Source organism: Simochromis diagramma, unplaced genomic scaffold (genome assembly GCF_900408965.1).
Source record: "Simochromis diagramma unplaced genomic scaffold, fSimDia1.1 OVJJ01000753.1, whole genome shotgun sequence".
Taxonomy (NCBI): Eukaryota; Metazoa; Chordata; class Actinopteri; order Cichliformes; family Cichlidae; genus Simochromis; species Simochromis diagramma.
The window spans coordinates 1,440,006-1,458,876 of record NW_024387523.1 but is presented as its reverse complement, the minus strand read 5'-3'; the positions used below and the strand labels follow the sequence as shown (position 1 = coordinate 1,458,876).

Sequence of the window (18,871 nt, the reverse complement as noted above, 5' to 3'; positions counted from 1 at the left end):
TCAAATTATGGAGAAGTGATTGGGTGTGGCGGGGTCCTCTCCTAAACTTCTCCCGAACAAATGCAGGTGCACAAAAGATTATTTACATAGAAAATAAACAACTGACTTAATTCAAAACAAAACAAACATCTATATATATAAACAAAACAAGCGACTAAGCCAGCCTGCGTGTTACCCTCACTGTAACATCTCACAGAATGCCCCGGTAGGCCCTGACTAGTGATGTTCAATTCGTGAATGAATCGTTCAATACTTGAGAATCACTTTACTGACTCGTGAATCATGATTCACAAGTGCAACTGACTCACTGACTCATCCCTGTTGCTGTTAGCAAACTAATTCCATTAGTAGAACTATAATATATCTTGCTTATAATTAAGCTAAGCTAAGGGGGGGAACAGCCAGATTCTTAACAAAAACATTTCTGCTCTGAACTGGAAGACAAAACCCTGAGTAGAAGCTCACATCAAGAAAATAGCTCCTCAGGTCACAGTAGCATCGCTCAGCTAACATGCTAACAGTACATTTGAGTTACTCACCCCCTCCCTTGCTGTGCTCAATCGTAGCGAATCACTCAGGACTCACTAACTATGGGTTCAAAATGTGTTCATAAATATTTTGTACTTGTAAATCAGTTTTGTACTTGTAAATCAGGATTTGTATGTGTGAAAAAGATTTGTGTGTGTAAAAAGAATTTTTTTGCCCTCTACTGCTGAGTCTGTCAGTCTGATCCACAACTTGTCATCTTCATTCATGATGTTTCTCATTCTTCTCTCCAGAAATGTCTGAACAGAAACAGTTGAAGAAATGACCTCACTGGAAATATCTGTGTAGGTTCTGAGTCACACAGGTCGTGGTAGAAGCAAGCTCAGTTTAGGTTAAATTTAGGACATTTTTTAAACTCCAGTCTCTTTCTTCCCGAGCTCCTTGTTGGATTTTTCTGTGCTGAGATGATGAAACATAACAATGTGATTCAATGCATAAGAACATGAACCCTCATGCTGGTTCATGTTCGGCTCAACATTTAGCTCTACATTAATCTCTGCTTCATTAGAAGTTCAGTAAGATTCTTGTTACAGAAACTTAACAAAATAAAAATAACAAAACTCTTTCAAATTATGTAAAAATGCTCTATTTAATTTATCAATGACTTAATAAGTTGTATTTTCTAATAAACTTGGTGCTGTAACAGAAATTCCCCAACTTATATTAAAATGTTGATCAAAAACACTAAAGAAATGTGAATACTGCACAAGTTTACAGTTTTTTATTTACAGCTTTATTTTTGAGACCTTCCAATTGTTTTAATGTTTCTTTGTCTCTCATGTGTTCAAATGCTGATGAATAAATTTAATAAACAAAGATTTTGTTAATTACAACATAATAAAACAAAAAGATCTTAGAACAGCATCGAAAAAAAGTGATACGATGATCAGCTGGAACTTAAAATAAATAAATAATGAGACATTTTTTCTGTCCTCTCTTCTCTGTGGTCGAGGTTTAGAATTACAGATGTGTTCAACAGATTAGACAGTGGGTTTTTTGCCACTATTTGAATTATCAAATAATTTATTAGTAATAATTAATGTATTAATGTATAAATGAATAAAAGACAATCAAAGTCATTTCAAAGTAAATAAGTATAATAAATGTATAATAAACTAAAGTGATTTGCAAATGAATTTACTGAAGCATATTTTATTCATTTATCTTTATTCATTATTAAATCTTAAAATGCTTTATTTTAATGTGCATGATCTCGCAGTCATCTGTATAAAGGTACAGTATCTACAGGTCTGAATGTCTATGGGCAGAACTTTGTGCCAGACCTGGAAGCGCCCTCTTGTGGTGTAACTTAGGATCGCACTCCACTTAAAATTAAAAATACACTTGAAATCTTAAAATCAAGATCCTTCTTTAACAATCGATCAATTGATTAATATCTATTAATAATATGTAATGATATCTAATGATTTATAATTTATTGCTGGTTTTGCTTCAGATCCTGGATGCCCCCCTCCCCCCGCAAAAAAAAAAAGCGGGTTAACACAAGAAGCCGACAGGATTTTACAACAACAGCAAATGTTCTGTTGCTCATTTAATTTCTTGTCATTCATACACACATTTGAAAAAAGAAAAAAACAACAGCAGTACCACACTGTCAGAGGTTTTTCAGGAGTCACAGATGTGAGAGTTAAGAAATGTGTATCATTTACCACATTTACAAACAGCTTCTCACACTGAAAACTCTGAGAACCACAGCATCCTTTTCTTGTACTGGATGAATCGATGTTAAATGTTGCATTCCTATTTTTAATAACACTGACGTGAATTACTTATTCCATTGTAACACTTCACATGTCTTTCTTTCTTCGTTCCTTTCTTTTTCCTGTAAAAGTGATAATAAATAATTCATAGGTTCTTCTGTTATATGATGTACTCATTGATTCAGTATCCCAAATACTTTTTAACTTTCTAGATGGCTTTAAGTTTACAAAACAGGATAATTTATTGTTTTATTATAAAAATTAATGAATTTCACAGGTGCTCCCACATTTCTTGTTCGTGTTAATCGCTTCAAAACTAAAAAGTATCAGATGCAAAATATTACTCATGTTGATTTTACTGTGTTCATTTTGTTTCTGTTTGTGGCATTATTTTAAAAATTGCATCACTTCATCCTGGTGTTTCATATGTGAATTTCAGTCACATACTTTTTTAAACTGTCCTTTTACTCCTGCTTTCTCACAAATACTTCTGTGAGGCTTTGAGCAAAATGCATCAAACCAACACTTCAGATCATCAGCTCCACCTTTTTCTCCCATTCTCACACAGTCATCTCCATCAGGATGTTCACCATTGTGCCCTGTCCAATTGTCTGGCTCACCTTTGCTCCAAAACGTCAAACTAAGAGTTGAAGAACAAAAATAATTGGTTTAGTAAAAACTGATAACTTTAATTCTGGAAATGAAAAAAATATATTTTCACAACAATCAAACCTTTGATCCAGTGGTGAGCCGTCCGCCCACACCCATCTGCCCTCTACTGCTGAGTCTGTCAGTCCGATCCAGAACCTGTCCTCATCCTCAGTCATTACATTTCTCAGTCTTCTGTCCAGGAACCTCTGATCAGGAAAAGAAGATGAAAATTACTTTGTTAGACTTTTCTGTGCTGAGAAGGTGAAACATAAAGATGTGATATAACATGTAAGAACATGAACCTGCAGCAGTGTTTCATACCTGCTCCTCTCTGCTGTCTATCTTAACCAGCTCTCCTCCTTTAGCTCTACATTCATCTCTGCTCTGTTCCCAGGATGATTTACTGGTGGAGAAGTAATAGCACTTTCCTCCATGTAGCTCCCAGCCTTCTTCACATTTATAACAAGGATCATCTTTGAAGAGATTACAGCAACGACTTCAGTCAGGTGGAAGAAATCACTGTTCATGTTTGTGTGAACTTAGCTTGAAGTTTGTGTCTCAGAGACAAAATCCATAACTTACCTATTACTTTAGGTACTGGACAGGTCGGCTGCACCGTGATGCATGGTTTTATCTTAGAGAGAGTCTCTGTTAGAATAAAGAATAAAACAGTCATCAGTCATTCATCATCTATTTTTATCTAAAGTTTGAATTAAAAACTAATAATCATTTACATGAAGTAAAAAAGGCCCAGTGAGCTGTGTGTCATGAGTTTGATTTAGACTGAAGGTTAGAAACAATCAGCTGTATATGCTTACCTGTCAGATTATTTTCACACTTCATTTTGTGATGTTTCAGGTTTTCGAGCTGTTTGTTCGTTCTAATTTTGTCAAATGCTGATTAAAAAAGAACAAACAAACCAGTCAGTCAGTGAGGTTCGTTTACACTGAAAGGATTTTTGTAGCTTTGTGTTTTCAGTGTTTCTTTAGTTCTCATGTTTTCAACTGCTGATTTAAAAATGAGAGAAACAAACAAGAAAAACACTGAAAAGTTGGACACATCTTTAATTTGCTGCAACATGATTAAAACGGAGCCAGTGTGTCCAATCTGCAGTGTTTTACACCATCACCGTAAATATTTTTCTCATTTGATGTACAGAAAATCGGATTATTGATTTTTTTAAGTTAAGTAAGACGAAGGAAACCACACAAACTGACAGAGACGATAAATAACGATGAGAGCAGCTGCCAGCAGGATACAGAGAACCACCAGTGCCACTCTCTCTGTGGTGACCTTTGACCCTCTGTTTGATTTTTCATGCCGAGAGTCAGGAGCTTCACCTGATGAACATTTAGAGGAGACACAATGTGAGAGTTCAGAAAAGTGTGTATTTATCAGTTACAACAGTTTAAACAGTTTGTCATGCTACAATACTTTAGTAATATTAAAGTACACTGAACTGTAGCTGAGTGTCAATACAAGAACATTAAAGATGATTAAGATGCTTTGAACAGGAAACACTTGAGTTAAAACATGTTAACATGTCACACATCCTTTTGGTCAGTTCCTGTTTTTGTTTTTGCTCTTCACATCTTCATTTTGCTTTTAAACATTCTTTTTTCATCAATTACTTTTGACTGTTACATTTCTGATTTATGCAATAAATAAAGAAAAATAATTGATATGATTAGACAATGAATGTGGGCTCTACATATTTTTAAGTCATATACATATAATGTTGTTCTATTCCAGCACAAACATCATAACTTTAATTAAAAGTCTGATGATGATCATTCAGATGTGACTGAGGCTCCGTCACCTTCCTGTTGTTTTACCACCACATTAATATTCTTACCTTCTATGAAGCTCTGCGGACGACTCATCATGCTGAAACTTCAAGATCCTGACTTCAGACGTAATCCAACAGTCTCTGAATCACAAAACACAACAAAATGTTGAAATTATGTTTCCTTTATTATTTATCATAGATTCAATTCTTTATACATTTAACAGAAACTAAATGTAGCTAAGCTTTGATGCTTAATTTAATTGCTTCCTTACTCACTGTGCTTCTGTTTTACAGCTTAAAAATCCCTGTTGGCCTGTTCGTAAAGAGGAGGGAGGAGGCTTCATCTACAGTCTGGCTCCTCCTGTCAGAATAACTGCTGTTTTTATAACTGAAGGAAGGTTTCTTTTTTTATTATTGAAATGCCTTTCCCTGTGGTACATTGTGCTGATCTCTTGCATACAATGCAACAACAATTTTATGAGTTGCATTGACCTCAGGAGACATGTCTGTGTAGGTTCTCAGTCACACAGGTCGTGGTAGAAGCGACTGGAGTTTTTTAAGTTTAGGAAATTTTTAATTTTTAAAAATACACTATTTAATTTATTAATGTCTTAATTAGTTGTATTTTCTAATAAATTTGATGCTGTACCAGAAATCCCCCAACTTATATTAAAATGTTGATCAAAAACACTAAAGAAATGTGAATACTGTCAAAACAACCATTTAGGGGGTCAGTCATGACAAGTTTTACAGATTTTTATTTACAGCTTTATTTTTGAGACCCTTGTATGTGTGTGTGTGTGTGTGTGTGTATGTGTTAGTCCCCATAGTGAAATGGTTCCTCTACATTTAACCCATTCACCCAGTGAAGCAGTGGGCAGCCACCAATGCAGCTCCCAGGGAGCAGTGTGTAGGGACGGTACCTTGCTCAGGGGTACCTCAGGGTAGCCGTTCAGTGGAGTTGAACCCCCGACCTTCCGATCATGGGGCCACCACTCTACCTACTGAGCTATCCCTGCCCGTTGAGACCGTTTTTTAAATGTTTCTTTGACCCTCATTTGTTCAAATGCTGATTAATAAATTGGATAAACAGAAATGGTATGCTGATCATCTGGAACTTAAAATAACTAGATAATAAGACTTTTTTTTCTGACACCTCTGCTCTGTGGTCGAGGTCTAGAATTGCAGATGTGTTTAGAAGATTATAATTATCACAGTCTAAAGTCATTAAGTATAATAAATGTATAATAAACTAAAAAAGAAAACTTGGAAATGAATTTACTAAAACATATTTTATTCAATTTTATTTAATAATAAATCTTGAAATACTTCCTAGTCATCCATATCAGGGTACAGTATCTACAGGTCTGAATGTCTGGGATACAAATTATCAAGGACCTCGGTCTGAGTGACCCAGGGTCGATGAGCAGTTTGGACTTGTTTATATATTTGCTGGTTTGTGGCTTGTGTCCCTGGTTTTCAGGTTTGTGTATAGGTGTTTGTGTGTGCGTGTGTGCGCGTTCCGGAGGTCTGGTTTTCAGGCACCGTCAGGCCTGGTGGGTGTGTCCCGTTGGGAGGCTGGCCACACCTGAGGAGGATGATCACACACACCTGCAGCTGATCAGGATTGTCGACAGAGGTACATAGCAGTGTGGCTGAGGTCTCCTCGACGCTGGGTTGTTGTGTGACCACCCGTCAGTGTTTTCAGCATAATCAGTGAGTGTTAGTCTGTTGATATTTAGGTGTGCGCTAACAGCTGCCTCTGTGGATTTTCCAGCAGAAGTGCGGGAACGAGAAGGCAGTGAGCACGAGTATCACGGGAGCGGAGACACAGAAGGGGAATCAGGGCACACAGGGATTCTTTGTTGTGCAATTATTTACTACACTGTGTTAGTAAATAACTTTGTTGGTTTAGGGCACTCTGCATATTTACTTTTACTTACCTGGTAATCCAAAAAATGGAGAAACTTCTTACATGGTTGTAAATCTGTTTGAACAAAGCTGTGGTCATTTTTTTTAACTTTATCAAATACTTTGCCAAGAACATTACTTAAGTATTATTATTATTATTATTATTATTATTATTATGATAAAGTATTATTACTAACCCTAAAAAAACGTGTATAAAGTTCCTTTGCCTTTTAAATTTGTTGGATAGAAAATATATTTAACTCAAAATGTAATGAACCAACTCATAATTTTTTACCATCACAAAAGGTGCCAAGTGCTACACACACAAACAATTTTAAATAAAGAAAATAACTGAATTATTATGTTAATATACATAGATGTGTATATATCTATGAGCAGGTACCTACTGAAACATTAAGCATTAAGGTATTTGAGTGTTGTTTAAATGTTTATAGCCTGGCACAGGCTTTCTAGCTCAGCTATACAGTTGGGGATGTTTTTTCTGCTACTTTTTATCTCATTCAGTGTTCATTGATACTAAAATATCAAATCAATTTTATTTCTATAGCACATTTAAATGCAACAGCATTGACCAAAGTTCTTCACAATTAGTTAAGAACATGAGAAAACAATCGAAAAACAAATACAGATAATTGAGATGAGGCAATGACAACGTGCAACATAAAAACAAAACAAACGTAACAAAAAAAGTCTGATGGTACTCAAAGTGAACTTGAATTAAAAGCCAACATAAAAAAGTGCATTTTAAGACACGATTTGAAAGACTGAAAGACTCTGAAGTACGAATATCATCTGGCAAGTTATTCCAGAGTCTAGGCGTTGCAACTGCGAAGGCCCGATCTCCTCTGTGATTCAATCGAGACCTCGGTTGTACTAAGAGCATCTGGCGAGACGATCTCAGTGCTCATTTGAAGTTATACATGTTGAGGAGTTTGCTTAAATAACTGAGTGCCATACCAAGAATCTTAAAATCTCATCAAATCTCAAAAATTTGCTACAGCTGGAGTGATTTGTTCATATGTTCTAGCACCTGTTAAAAGATGTGCAGAATTGCAGTAATCCAGTCTAGAAAGGATGAAGCCATGAATAAGTTTTTCTTTATGCTTTGCTTTTGTTTAAGCTTTGCTTGGATTTTCCCTAATGACTCACAGACCACTAACTCAGCTAAAAGTTAGTAAAATTTAACTGAGAACTTCACAAGGACGCTAAAAACAGACACTGCACTTCCTCGTCAGCAATTCGCCTGCGGAGTATGAAGTATATACACAAAGACAATGCACAAACACACACATACAAATAAGGAGATGACGGACTTCAGAGCCACTTCCTCACTTTGACTCTTCAGTAAAAAGGCAAATCGTGTCTTCAGTTTGTTTCTCTCAGCAATTAACAAACACAACAACAACGGTGAGAGACATAATAAGCATTCTCATAATGGACGCTGACTGGACTCATAGTTCATACTCATGTTTATTTCTGCTCTTTACCTACCAGGCAGCTCTACTGTGGCAAATCACACTTAAGGTCTTGACTTCAGAGTAACAGCCTCTGCAACAAAAACACAAAACTAGACTGCAGACTGGTGTTTGAATACTCATGGCTGCTGGTAAAATGTGAGTTTATAACTTCACTATATTCATATTAAACTAAAATGCAGCAAACAGAATAAAAGGATTTTATAAGATTTTTCTTGCAAAACTTTTCTCTCATAGTCAAGCTCATAATCAAAGGAGCTTGCAAAGAAAAGCGTCTGGACTTCTTTAAGTTGCTTGAAGACGTTTCACCTCTCATCTGAGAAGCTTCTTCAGTTTCAGCTTCTTTTCACTGAAGAAGCTTCTCAGATGAGAGGTGAAACGTCTTCAAGCAACTTAAAGAAGTCCAGACGCTTTTCTTTGCAAGCTCCTTTGACTACGATGACCTGGATGACTGAGAACCTTCACAGACTTTTCTCTCATAGACACACAAACAGAAAAGATTACAGTCTCCATTTACCTTTCTGTCTCCTCTTGTAAAGTTCACACCAGAGCAAAGTTCTGCAGACATTCAGACATTTTACAGCTTTGTTAGCATCACTGACAATAGACAACACTGAAAAATGAGGAGGGCTTATAAACTGCCTCACTTCCTCAGAATCTGACTTTTTTTTTAAACTAGTGGTAATTCACTTCCCTTTCTGCGCTGAGAAAAAAAACACAACATGCATTCAGACTGAACTAGTAAGAAGTAAAGAACAAAAAAAAAAAAAAACCCCATACCACTAATCAACCAGAGGGACTGTTTTTTTTCTTCAGTTATTTCTGTGTTGCAAAATATGTTGTATGAAAGCATTTATATGGCCTCAATTTGTGGTGATAAATATTTTGTTCTTGTAAGTTTTGTAACCTTGTAAACAAAAATATCAGATTTTTAGAAGAGTGAGAATCAGAGGAGGCCGAGGGAGAGGACGTGGAGGTGAAGAAGTTGGAGGAAGAGGACGTGGAGGTGAAGAAGCAAGAGGGTTAGAGGAAGTTAGAGGAAGAGGACGTGGAGGAGCAAGAAGAGGACGAGGAGGGGGAAGAGGAAGGGTAAGAAGAGTAAGAAACAGAATAACTGATGACATCAGAGCTACAATAGTGGACCATGTCATCAACCATGGGATGACCCTGAGGGAAGCTGGCCAACGGGTTCAGCCTAAACTGAGCCGCTACACTGTGGCAAGCATCATTAGGACATTTCGAAATGAGAATCGGTAAGTACTTTGTAGCACTGTCAGAGAAACACAACAGTACCATACATGCAAAAATACTGAAATTGTTACTTTACAGAATTGCTAGACGTCCAGATGTTGGGGGCAGAGGCAGAATGTTCACTCCAGAGCAAGAGACCCATATAGTGAACATGGTGATTGCCAATAATGCAATAAGACTGCGCGAAATACAGCAGCGCATAATTGATAATGACACCATCTTTCAAAATATACACAGTGCAAGCATTTCTGCACTAAGTCGTGTACTTGCGCGCCACAGAATAAGAATGAAGCAAATTTACAGAGTTCCTTTCGAGAGAAACACAGAACGTGTAAAGCAACTGCGATATGACTATGTGCAGGTAAGCTAGTGTCATTGGTTCTGAATTTGGAAGTGCATACTGTAGTGCTGTGCATGGGCCTGATGTGTTGCATTTGTTTTGTCTTGTCCAGAGAGTGATGGAACTAGAAGCAGATGCAATGGGACATGAGCTACTTTTTGTAGATGAGGCCGGTTTTAACCTCAGTAAAACCAGGAGACGTGGCAGGAACATTATTGGACACCGTGCCATCATCAATGTCCCAGGACAACGTGGTGGTAACATAACCATGTGTTATATAAGCCAAAATGGTGTTGTTCACCATCATGCAACCATAGGCCCATACAACACTGCACACATTATTGCATTCCTGGACACCTTGCATGACATGCTCACTGTTCAGAGACCAGAGCAGACCCAATATGTCATCATATGGGACAATGTTAGTTTCCATAGGGCTGCTTTGGTCCGCAACTGGTTTACAGACCAACCATCCTTCATGGCACTCAACCTCCCTCCATACTCTCCATTCTTAAATCCCATCGAGGAGTTCTTCTCTGCCTGGCGCTGGAAAGTGCACAACCGTCACCCTCATCAACAGGTAGCCCTGGAGGCAATGGAGGAGGCATGTGGAGATATTGACCAGGCATCATGTCAGGCCTGGATACGGCATTCAAGGAGATATTTTCCCCGGTGCCTTGGACTGGAGGATATCGCATGCGATGTGGACGAAATTTTGTGGCCGGACCCAGAAAGACGACATGATGTAGGCTGATTGTCTTTTTTCCCCCTTTTTTTTGTGAAATTCCTATTTTGTGTTCTGACTTCGTCTTGGTTTTGATGAGTGTGAATAAACACCAATACTTGAAGTTTGGATCCTTGTATGTTTACATGACACTATGATAAAAGTGTGACCTCAAATTGACATCTGTACACAGAGAAAGCAAAAGCCAGATGTGTTTTGTATTCATACCATCAGTTTGCAGTTGGCGCATTGTGTGCTTAGTAGATGATGGCTGGTGTGTACTGTTTGATACGGAAACACCATTTTTACGAAGGTGTGAAGAGTTAATCTAGCTGTGTTCGCTTTTGCAAGAGAACTACAATGTTTTGATAATTGGGTGACAGGTTTTCTTATTTGTGTGAAGAGTTTTGCAAAAATAGCCAATAGTTACAAAAAATGTGCTTAAGCAATCAGAAAAAACTGTAATTGTGTGGGGAGAACATAGATGTCCTACCACCCCCATGTGGCAGTCTTTCAATTCTACAAAAGAGAAAATGCGCTTACAAAAATACATACATGGAATAGGCCTACAAACAGTCAGACTAACCCTCCATTACAGTACCTCAGTACACTGGCATAGTGATGTACTAAAACATGTTTACTGTGGTACAGTATATAGTACAGCCATTGTACATATGTAATTGTTGTCAACATTTACATAATATGATGTCAAAAAAGGTAACTACCTGTTCTCTTCTCCAAATCTTCGGGTTATGGTGGACACGGTGAATCTACTGATGTTTGGTTGTACCCTTAGTCCGGCCTCCTTCATTGTCATGCCATAGACAAGATCATGGTCAATCACAGTAGCTCTGATTTCATCTGATTTTACTGTTCTTTCTCCTCTCTGACCACCTCAACCACCTTGACCTGCTCAGCTTCCTCTCACACGAACTCCTCTTCTTGGATTTCTATCCATTGTAGTGCCTCACAAACCAGTGCTCTGGCTTATATGTACCCTCACATCATTGGCCACAAGTGTGATAAACACACACAAAACCTTTGACTTGTCATTCAAAACCAGACACTTGATCCAAAACTATTTTACAGTTTTCTGAATTGCTAAAACACTAAAACCCATTGTAAAAACTAAACTGTCAACTATGAAAACTCTTTCATCAAAAAACATTAGGTTCATGGAAATGTTTCTTTCTTAACAACACTTGTTTATTTCTAACATTTTCAAACATCTCAAAGCATGAGCTGAATAATCCTGCTCTCCAGTGTCCGTTTGTGTGGAAACATGAGAAAAAATGTAAACAATCAACACTGAAATTCAATTCAGTTTATTTATACAGCACCAAATCACAACAAATAGTCGCCTCAAGGTGCTTTATATTATAAGTTACACACTTCAAGAATATATACAGAGAAAAACACAACAATCATATGACCCCTTATGAGCAAGCACTTTGGCGACAGTGGGAAGGAAAAACTCCCTTTTAACAGGAAGAAACCTCCAGCAGAACCAGACTCGGGGCGGGGCGGGGCCATCTGCTGCGACCGGTTGGGGTGGGAGAAGGAAGACAAGACAAAATCTGTTGTGTTGCTGTTGAAGACTGAGACTCCTCCTGTCAGAATAACTGCTTTTATTATAACTGAAGCAAGGTTTCTTTGTTTATTGTTGAAATGTCTGACCCTGTGGTACATTGTGCTGATCTCTTGCATACAAATAAAACAACAGTTTTATGAGTTGTATCACATTTGCAGGCGGTTAAAAAGAAGATAAACATAAAACGTATTAAAGCAGAACAAAATGACGAACTGCCCATGAGATGAGGTGATATTTTAGGGCATTGTTAAAATAGTTGTTTCACAAATTTGGCACAACCTAAAGTTTTCTCAACAATCAAGCCTTTTACACAGTCCTGAACCATCCAACCACAAATATCTGCCCTCTACTGCTGAGTCTGTCAGTCTGATCCACAACTTGTCATCTTCATTCATGATGTTTCTCATTCTTCTCTCCAGAAATGTCTGAACAGAAACCGTTGAGGAAATGACCTCACTGGACATATCTGTGTAGATTCTGAGTCACACAGGTCGTGGTAGAAGCAAACTTAGTTTAGGAAGTTTAGGTTAAATTTAGGACATTTTTTAAACTCCAGTCTCTTTCTTCCCGAGCTCCTTGTTGGATTTTTCTGTGCTGAGATGATGAAACATAACAATGTGATTTAATGCATAAGAACATGAACCCTCATGCTGGTTCATGTTCGGCTCAACATTTAGCTCTACATTAATCTCTGCTTTATTAGAAGTTCAGTAAGATTCTTGTTACAGAAACTTAACAAAATAAAAAATAACAAAACTCTTTCAAATTATGTAAAAATGCTCTATTTAATTTATCAATGACTTAATAAGTTGTATTTTCTAATAAATTTGGTGCTGTAACAGAAATTCCCCAACTTTATATTAAAATGTTGATCAAAAACACTAAAGAAATGTGAATACTGCACAAGTTTACAGTTTTTTATTCACAGCTTTATTTTTGAGACCTTCCAATTGTTTTAATGTTTCTTTGTCTCTCGTGTGTTCAAATGCTGATTAATAAATTTAATAAACAAAGATTTTGTTAATTACAACATAATAAAACAAAAAGATCTTAGAACAGCATCGGAAAAAAGTGATCCGATGATCAGCTGGAACTTAAAATAAATAAATAATGAGACATTTTTTCTGTCCTCTCTTCTCTATGGTCGAGGTTTAGAATTACAGATGTGTTTAACAGATTAGACAGTGGGGTTTTTGCTACTATTTGAATTATCAAATAATTTATTAGTAATAATTAATTTATTAATGTATAAATGAATAAAAGACAATCAAAGTAATTTCAAACTAAAGAAGTATAATAAATGTATAATAAACTAAAGTGATTTGCAAATGAATTTACTGAAGCATATTTTATTCATTTATCTTTATTCATTATTAAATCTTAAAATGCTTTATTTTAATGTGCATGATCTCGCAGTCATCTGTATAAAGGTACAGTATCTACAGGTCTGAATGTCTATGGGCAGAACTTTGTGCCAGACCTGGAAGCGCCCTCTTGTGGTGTAACTTAGGATCGCACTCCACTTAAAATTAAAAATACACTTGAAATCTTAAAATCAAGATCCTTCTTTAACAATTGATCAGTTGATTAATATCTATTAATAATATGTAATGATATCTAATGATTTATAATTTGTCGCCGGTTTTGCATCAGATCCTGGATGCCCCCCTCCCCCCGCAAAAAAAAGTGGGTTAACACAAGAAGCCGACAGGATTTTACAACAACAGCAAATGTTCTGTTGCTCATTTAATTTCTTGTAATTCAAACACACATTTGGAAAAACAAAACAACAGCAGTACCACACTGTCAGAGGTTTTTCAGGAGTCACAGATGTGAGAGTTAAGAAATGTGTATCATTTACCACATTTACAAACAGCTTCTCACACTGAAAACTCTGAGAACCACAGCCTCCTTTTCTTGTACTGGATGAATCGATGTTAAATGTTGCATTCCTATTTTTAATAACACTGACGTGAATTACTTATTCCATTGTAACACTTCACATGTCTTTCTTTCTTCGTTCCTTTCTTTTTCCTGTAAAAGTGATAATAAATAATTCATAGGTTCTTCTGTTATATGATGTACTCATTGATTCAGTATCCCAAATACTTTTTAACTTTCTAGATGGCTTTAAGTTTACAAAACAGGATAATTTATTATTTTATTATAAAAATTAATGAATTTCACAGGTGCTCCCACATTTCTTGTTCGTGTTAATCGCTTCAAAACTAAAAAGTATCAGATGCAAAATATTACTCATGTTGATTTTACTGTGTTCATTTTGTTTCTGTTTGTGACATTATTTTAATAATTGCATCACTTCATCCTGGTGTTTCATAAGTGAATTTCAGTCACATGTAATCTTAGGCTTTCCAGTTACTGCTGCTTTCTCACAAATACTTCTGTGAGGCGTTGAGCAAAATGCATCAAACCAACACTTCAGATCATCAGCTCCACCTTGTTCTCCCATCCTCGCACAGTCCTCTCCATCAGGATGTTCACCATTGTGCCCTTTCCAATTGTCTGGCTCACCTTTGCTCCAAAACGTCAAACTAAGAGTTGAAGAACAAAAATAATTGGTTTAGTAAAAACTGATAACTTTAATTCTGGAAATAAAAAAAATATATTTTCACAACAATCAAACCTTTGATGCAGTTGTGATCCATCCACCCACAACCATGTGCGCTCTACTGCTGAGTCTGTCAGTCCGATCCAGAACTTGTCCTCAGCTTCAGTCATTACAATTCTCAGTCTTCTCTCCAGGAACCTCTGATCAGGAAAAGAAGATGAAAATGACTTTGTTAGACTTTTCTGTGCTGAGAAGGTGAAACATAAAGATGTGATATAACATGTAAGAACATGAACCTGCAGCAGTGTTTCATACCTGCTCCTCTCTGCTGTCTATCTTAACCAGGTCTCCTCCTTTAGTTCTACATTCATCTCTGCTCTTGTTCCAGGATGATTTACTGGTGGAGAAGTAATAGCACTTTCCTCCATGTTGCTCCCAGCCTTCTTCACATTTATAACAAGGATCATCTTTGAAGAGATTACAGCAACGACTTCAGTCAGGTGGAAGAAATCACTGTTCATGTTTGTGTGAGCTTAGCTTGAAGTTTGTGTCTCAGAGACAAAATCCATAACTTACCTATTACTTTAGGTGCTGGACAGGTCGGCTGCACCGTGCTGCATGATTTTATCTTAGAGAGAGTCTCTGTTAGAATAAAGAATAAAACAGTCATCAGTCATTCATCAGGAATGTCTGACCAAATATCAAAGTGTATCTTAAATATTCTTACCTGTGAGATTATTATCACACTTCATTTTGTCATCTTCCAGATATTTGACCTTCTTGTTAGTTTTAATCATTTCAAATGCTGATTTAAAAAAGATCAAACAAATACACAAACAAATAAATCAGTCAATAAACATTTTTCTTTACACTGAAAACATTCTTATAGCTCTGAAAATGTAAAAGACAGTATTTTGGGGAAACATTAAACTGAAGCATTATTCTTCTTAACATTACTTAAAATAATTGATTTTACTTTAAGTCTTATTAAATTCTAATGTTAACTCACTGGTAAAACACAGAGCAATGAGAGCAGCTGCCAGGAGAACACTGAGAACCACCAGGACCACTCTCTCTGAGGTGACCTTTGACCCTTTCCTCACCACAGCTTGTTGAGGATCCTCTGAATAGTGAGAAAAGGAAACACGTTAGAGATGTGGTGTAAATGTGGTTGAGAATTTTGTTGAGCTAGATTTTAGATGTTAATGTTCTCACTGTATTTGTACAAAGAACACGATTCACTGGCTCGTTCTTCGAGCACAGAATCACAGATTTAAAACACACCAACCTCAAAGGTAAATATATGACTTATAAGCAAGGCAAACAATAACATATTTGACTGAACTGTATATTCATTGCACATTCCTGTCTTTAAAAATACTGGACAGGATGACGTTGTAAAGTGCAGGTCAACCTTCCAAAGACAGCGCGTAAGAGAGATGAAGAAAAGAGTGCAGGCAGATGAGTATGACAACTCAGGTCGAGTGGTTTAGAGACAAAGTTAGAGAGGTGAGGCTGAGATGGTTTGGACATGTGCAGAGAAGCAACAGTGGTTAAAGTGGACAAAGGATGTTGAAGATGGAGCTGCCAATAAGAATGACCACAGAGAAGATACATGGATGTTGTAAAAGGAGGATGCTAGCAATACGGCCCCTGTCATCACCCCCTAAAGGAAGCAGTCGAAAAAAGATGAAGATTAAGGAGAACGCTGGCTTTGCATTAATTACAGCATCAAAGAAATATATATTTGTTATCCTGAGTGCTTATGTGGAGAGAATTAGGACAAAATCTTTAGCCGAGAATAAACACATATCGGCAGTTTGCATGAAATACTTTTGAAGGACGTTATTTAATCTTATGAAATTTAGTGTATAATAAATAACATGTCAGTAAGAGGAAGTAGGATTTTTAGTAAAGAAGATCTTTTGTACTGCAGATGCCTGATGAGCTATTTCCCAGGCAACTGTATTCTCAACTTCACAAACATGTTTGTAACAAAGCCTGAAAAATGAAGGAGATGCTTCTTACATGGTTAAAGGTGTAAGAGGGTGCATTTTAACCCAGAGTATGTCCTTTTACTCAACTAACCCCGTAAAGTTTTATTGTCAATATACATCTAACCAAATGGTGGATGAGGACAACAGTTACAAGTCAAAAATATACTGGTAAACTAATTAAAACAAAAATGATATGAAAACGAATCTCCTGGATGAAACTGTGCATCCACTAACTGTCTTATGTGGACTACAAATAAGGAAAAATAAAAAACAATGTTAACAATGTTTAACAATTTTAATTTTTTTAAAAATGAAGTAGAGAGTGAGGAGGAACCGAGGGACAAAGAAAAACGGGTTGCATGGAGCTACAAGTTTCGTTTAGATAAATGAGCAGAGTGTCTGGTCAGAGTCGGTCTTTTGGGGACAAAAATTGACCAATTTTATGCAAATGATCTTTTAGCAGAGAACTGCTCCTCGAGACAACCTCAAGCTCAGCACCGTAGTTCCTCTTCTGCAATAAGACGGACCAGTGGTTTCAGAGAAATGTAAAGAAACTGCATCGACATTAACACGCATGCACACACAGAGAAACTAATTTATTTAAAGGCACCACTCCTTCAGAACCACTTCCTCATTTTTTTATTTAACTTTTACGTCTCTTTATAATTTCCTCAGTATAAACAAAAAAAGAAACCCCAAATTTTTTTTTAAAAATGGGGAAACTTGTAAATGAGACACTTAAAAAAACGAGTGGGTCTGATGTTGTCAAATTAAATTTACGTTAAATTTAGAATAAAGTGTGGTGACAACTCAACTACAATTTTGTTTTTGTTCTTTAATAATTTTATTTCAGCTACTTTTTATACTGACAGCCTCTGATGCTGCAGTAATGTCTATCATTTATCTCATATTCATCATTGTCATCTTTTTGTCTTAAGTTAAGGTGTAAAAAATACAAATCGTGTACCAGTACTACTGTAAAAGTTTGGTGTGTTTATGTGTTGCACACATTTTGACCTTCTTTTTAAAATTTACATAAAGCTACAATTTTGGAACAAATGTTCTGCTTTTTTTCTTTTTACTGATTCAGATGGATGTTTTGTTTTCAACGACAGAGCTCTGTTTGACCAAAAAACACATTTATGCTTTATTTTAGGAAAAAGTGCTTCCTCTGTTGTCTGTTTACTTAATAACAGACACTAACTGGAGCTCACAGTTAATCCTCCTGTTTATTAATTACTGCTGTTTTCCTACCAGACAGCTCTGCTGTGGATGGCTGAGTCTTTGAGATCTTGATTTCAGAGTAAGTCGAGTCAGTCGATGTGTTAACGGCCTCTGTAATGAAAGATGAAACCGGATTGTTGCACAGCTACCACTGAAAATGGCTGCCAATAAAATGAGCGGCTGTAAAATAAATCACTGTATTCACATTACACTCACACCTAAGATGTAATATAAACAGCTTTTCAGAGATTCTTTTAGGAATCTTCTACATGTAGTAAGATGACTAGATAAGTCTCACCATTGGCTCTCTTTTTTCCTCTTGCAAGCTTCACATCGGAGTATATTACCTCAGCTTCAGGCATTTTGCTGTGTGTGTGTGTGGCTGCTGTGTATTAGCAGTTCTAAAAGAGAAGTTTCACAGCATACAGACAAAAAAAAAACTTCCTCACAAGAACCCACCCAAATCTCTTTTTTTTTTAACTTGTGGTAATTTACTTCCTGTTTTGGCGGGATAAAATGAAGTAATCTTCCATTTCAGCTCTGTGATGAATGTGCCATAAAACATCCAGTTTCACAGGAAGGTCACACACGTACACACATATATATATACGTGCGTGTGTGTGTGTTCTGTGTGTGTGTGTGTGTGTGTGTGTGTGTGTGTGTGACCTGTGAAGCTAGAGTGGCTATTTGTTGCACACATTTTGTCCTTCTTTTTTAAATTTTATTACAGACAGAAATTGTTTTGGAACATATAAAATTATTTGTTCTACATTTTGTTTTCTTTTTACTGATTCTGTCGCATGTTTTGTTTCCAATGCTCGTGTCTTAAATACACATTTTGTGTTACAGCCTTTTTCCAAAATGCATTAAATTCATTTTCACCTCAAAATTCTACACAATTTTATACAGTTGTCAGCCAGGCATCTAACTATGAAAGAATTGCACTCCAAAAGACCCCGGGCTTCTGAAAAAACAACCTGGGCTTAAGCCCAGTAAGCCACCCCCCGCTCCGCCACTGCCGTGGTCGCTCTGACAGAGCTCCAGCATTAATCTGTGGATAG

The 18,871-nt window shown here is 36.7% G+C and overlaps 2 protein-coding genes across 7 annotated transcripts in view; one reads left to right on the top strand and one right to left on the bottom strand.

The window, feature by feature from the left end:
• Positions 1 to 18,246, bottom strand: part of LOC120726499 (C-type lectin domain family 4 member E-like) — a 40,036-nt gene extending 21,790 nt beyond the window's left edge. Inside the window, exons 1-10 of one of the 6 annotated variants that reach the window (XM_040020123.1) lie at positions 8,632 to 8,710; positions 8,131 to 8,187; positions 6,651 to 6,694; positions 4,774 to 4,848; positions 4,136 to 4,258; positions 3,737 to 3,814; positions 3,501 to 3,566; positions 3,240 to 3,391; positions 3,000 to 3,124; positions 2,066 to 2,907 (exon numbers count right to left, since the gene is read on the bottom strand). In XM_040020123.1, coding sequence (XP_039876057.1) covers positions 2,703 to 2,907; positions 3,000 to 3,124; positions 3,240 to 3,391; positions 3,501 to 3,566; positions 3,737 to 3,814; positions 4,136 to 4,258; positions 4,774 to 4,804 — 780 coding nt within the window. In that variant the 5' untranslated portion in view covers positions 4,805 to 4,848; positions 6,651 to 6,694; positions 8,131 to 8,187; positions 8,632 to 8,710 and the 3' untranslated portion in view covers positions 2,066 to 2,702. Of the gene's footprint in view, positions 2,908 to 2,999; positions 3,125 to 3,239; positions 3,392 to 3,500; positions 3,567 to 3,736; positions 3,815 to 4,135; positions 4,259 to 4,773; positions 4,849 to 6,650; positions 6,695 to 8,130; positions 8,188 to 8,631; positions 8,711 to 13,981; positions 14,573 to 14,664; positions 14,790 to 14,904; positions 15,057 to 15,165; positions 15,232 to 15,316; positions 15,395 to 15,598; positions 15,713 to 17,840; positions 17,922 to 18,108 lie in introns of those variants that run through there. The other 5 variants (XM_040020122.1, XM_040020118.1, XM_040020119.1 and 2 more) reach the window with 5 other exon arrangements.
• Positions 9,176 to 10,683, top strand: LOC120726496. The gene is made up of 2 exons (XM_040020107.1): positions 9,176 to 9,726; positions 9,818 to 10,683. The coding sequence occupies exons 1-2, from the start codon at positions 9,358 to 9,360 to the stop codon at positions 10,457 to 10,459; spliced, it is 1,011 nt and encodes a 336-aa protein (XP_039876041.1). The 5' UTR covers positions 9,176 to 9,357; the 3' UTR covers positions 10,460 to 10,683.
• Positions 18,247 to 18,871: the final 625 nt, after the last annotated feature.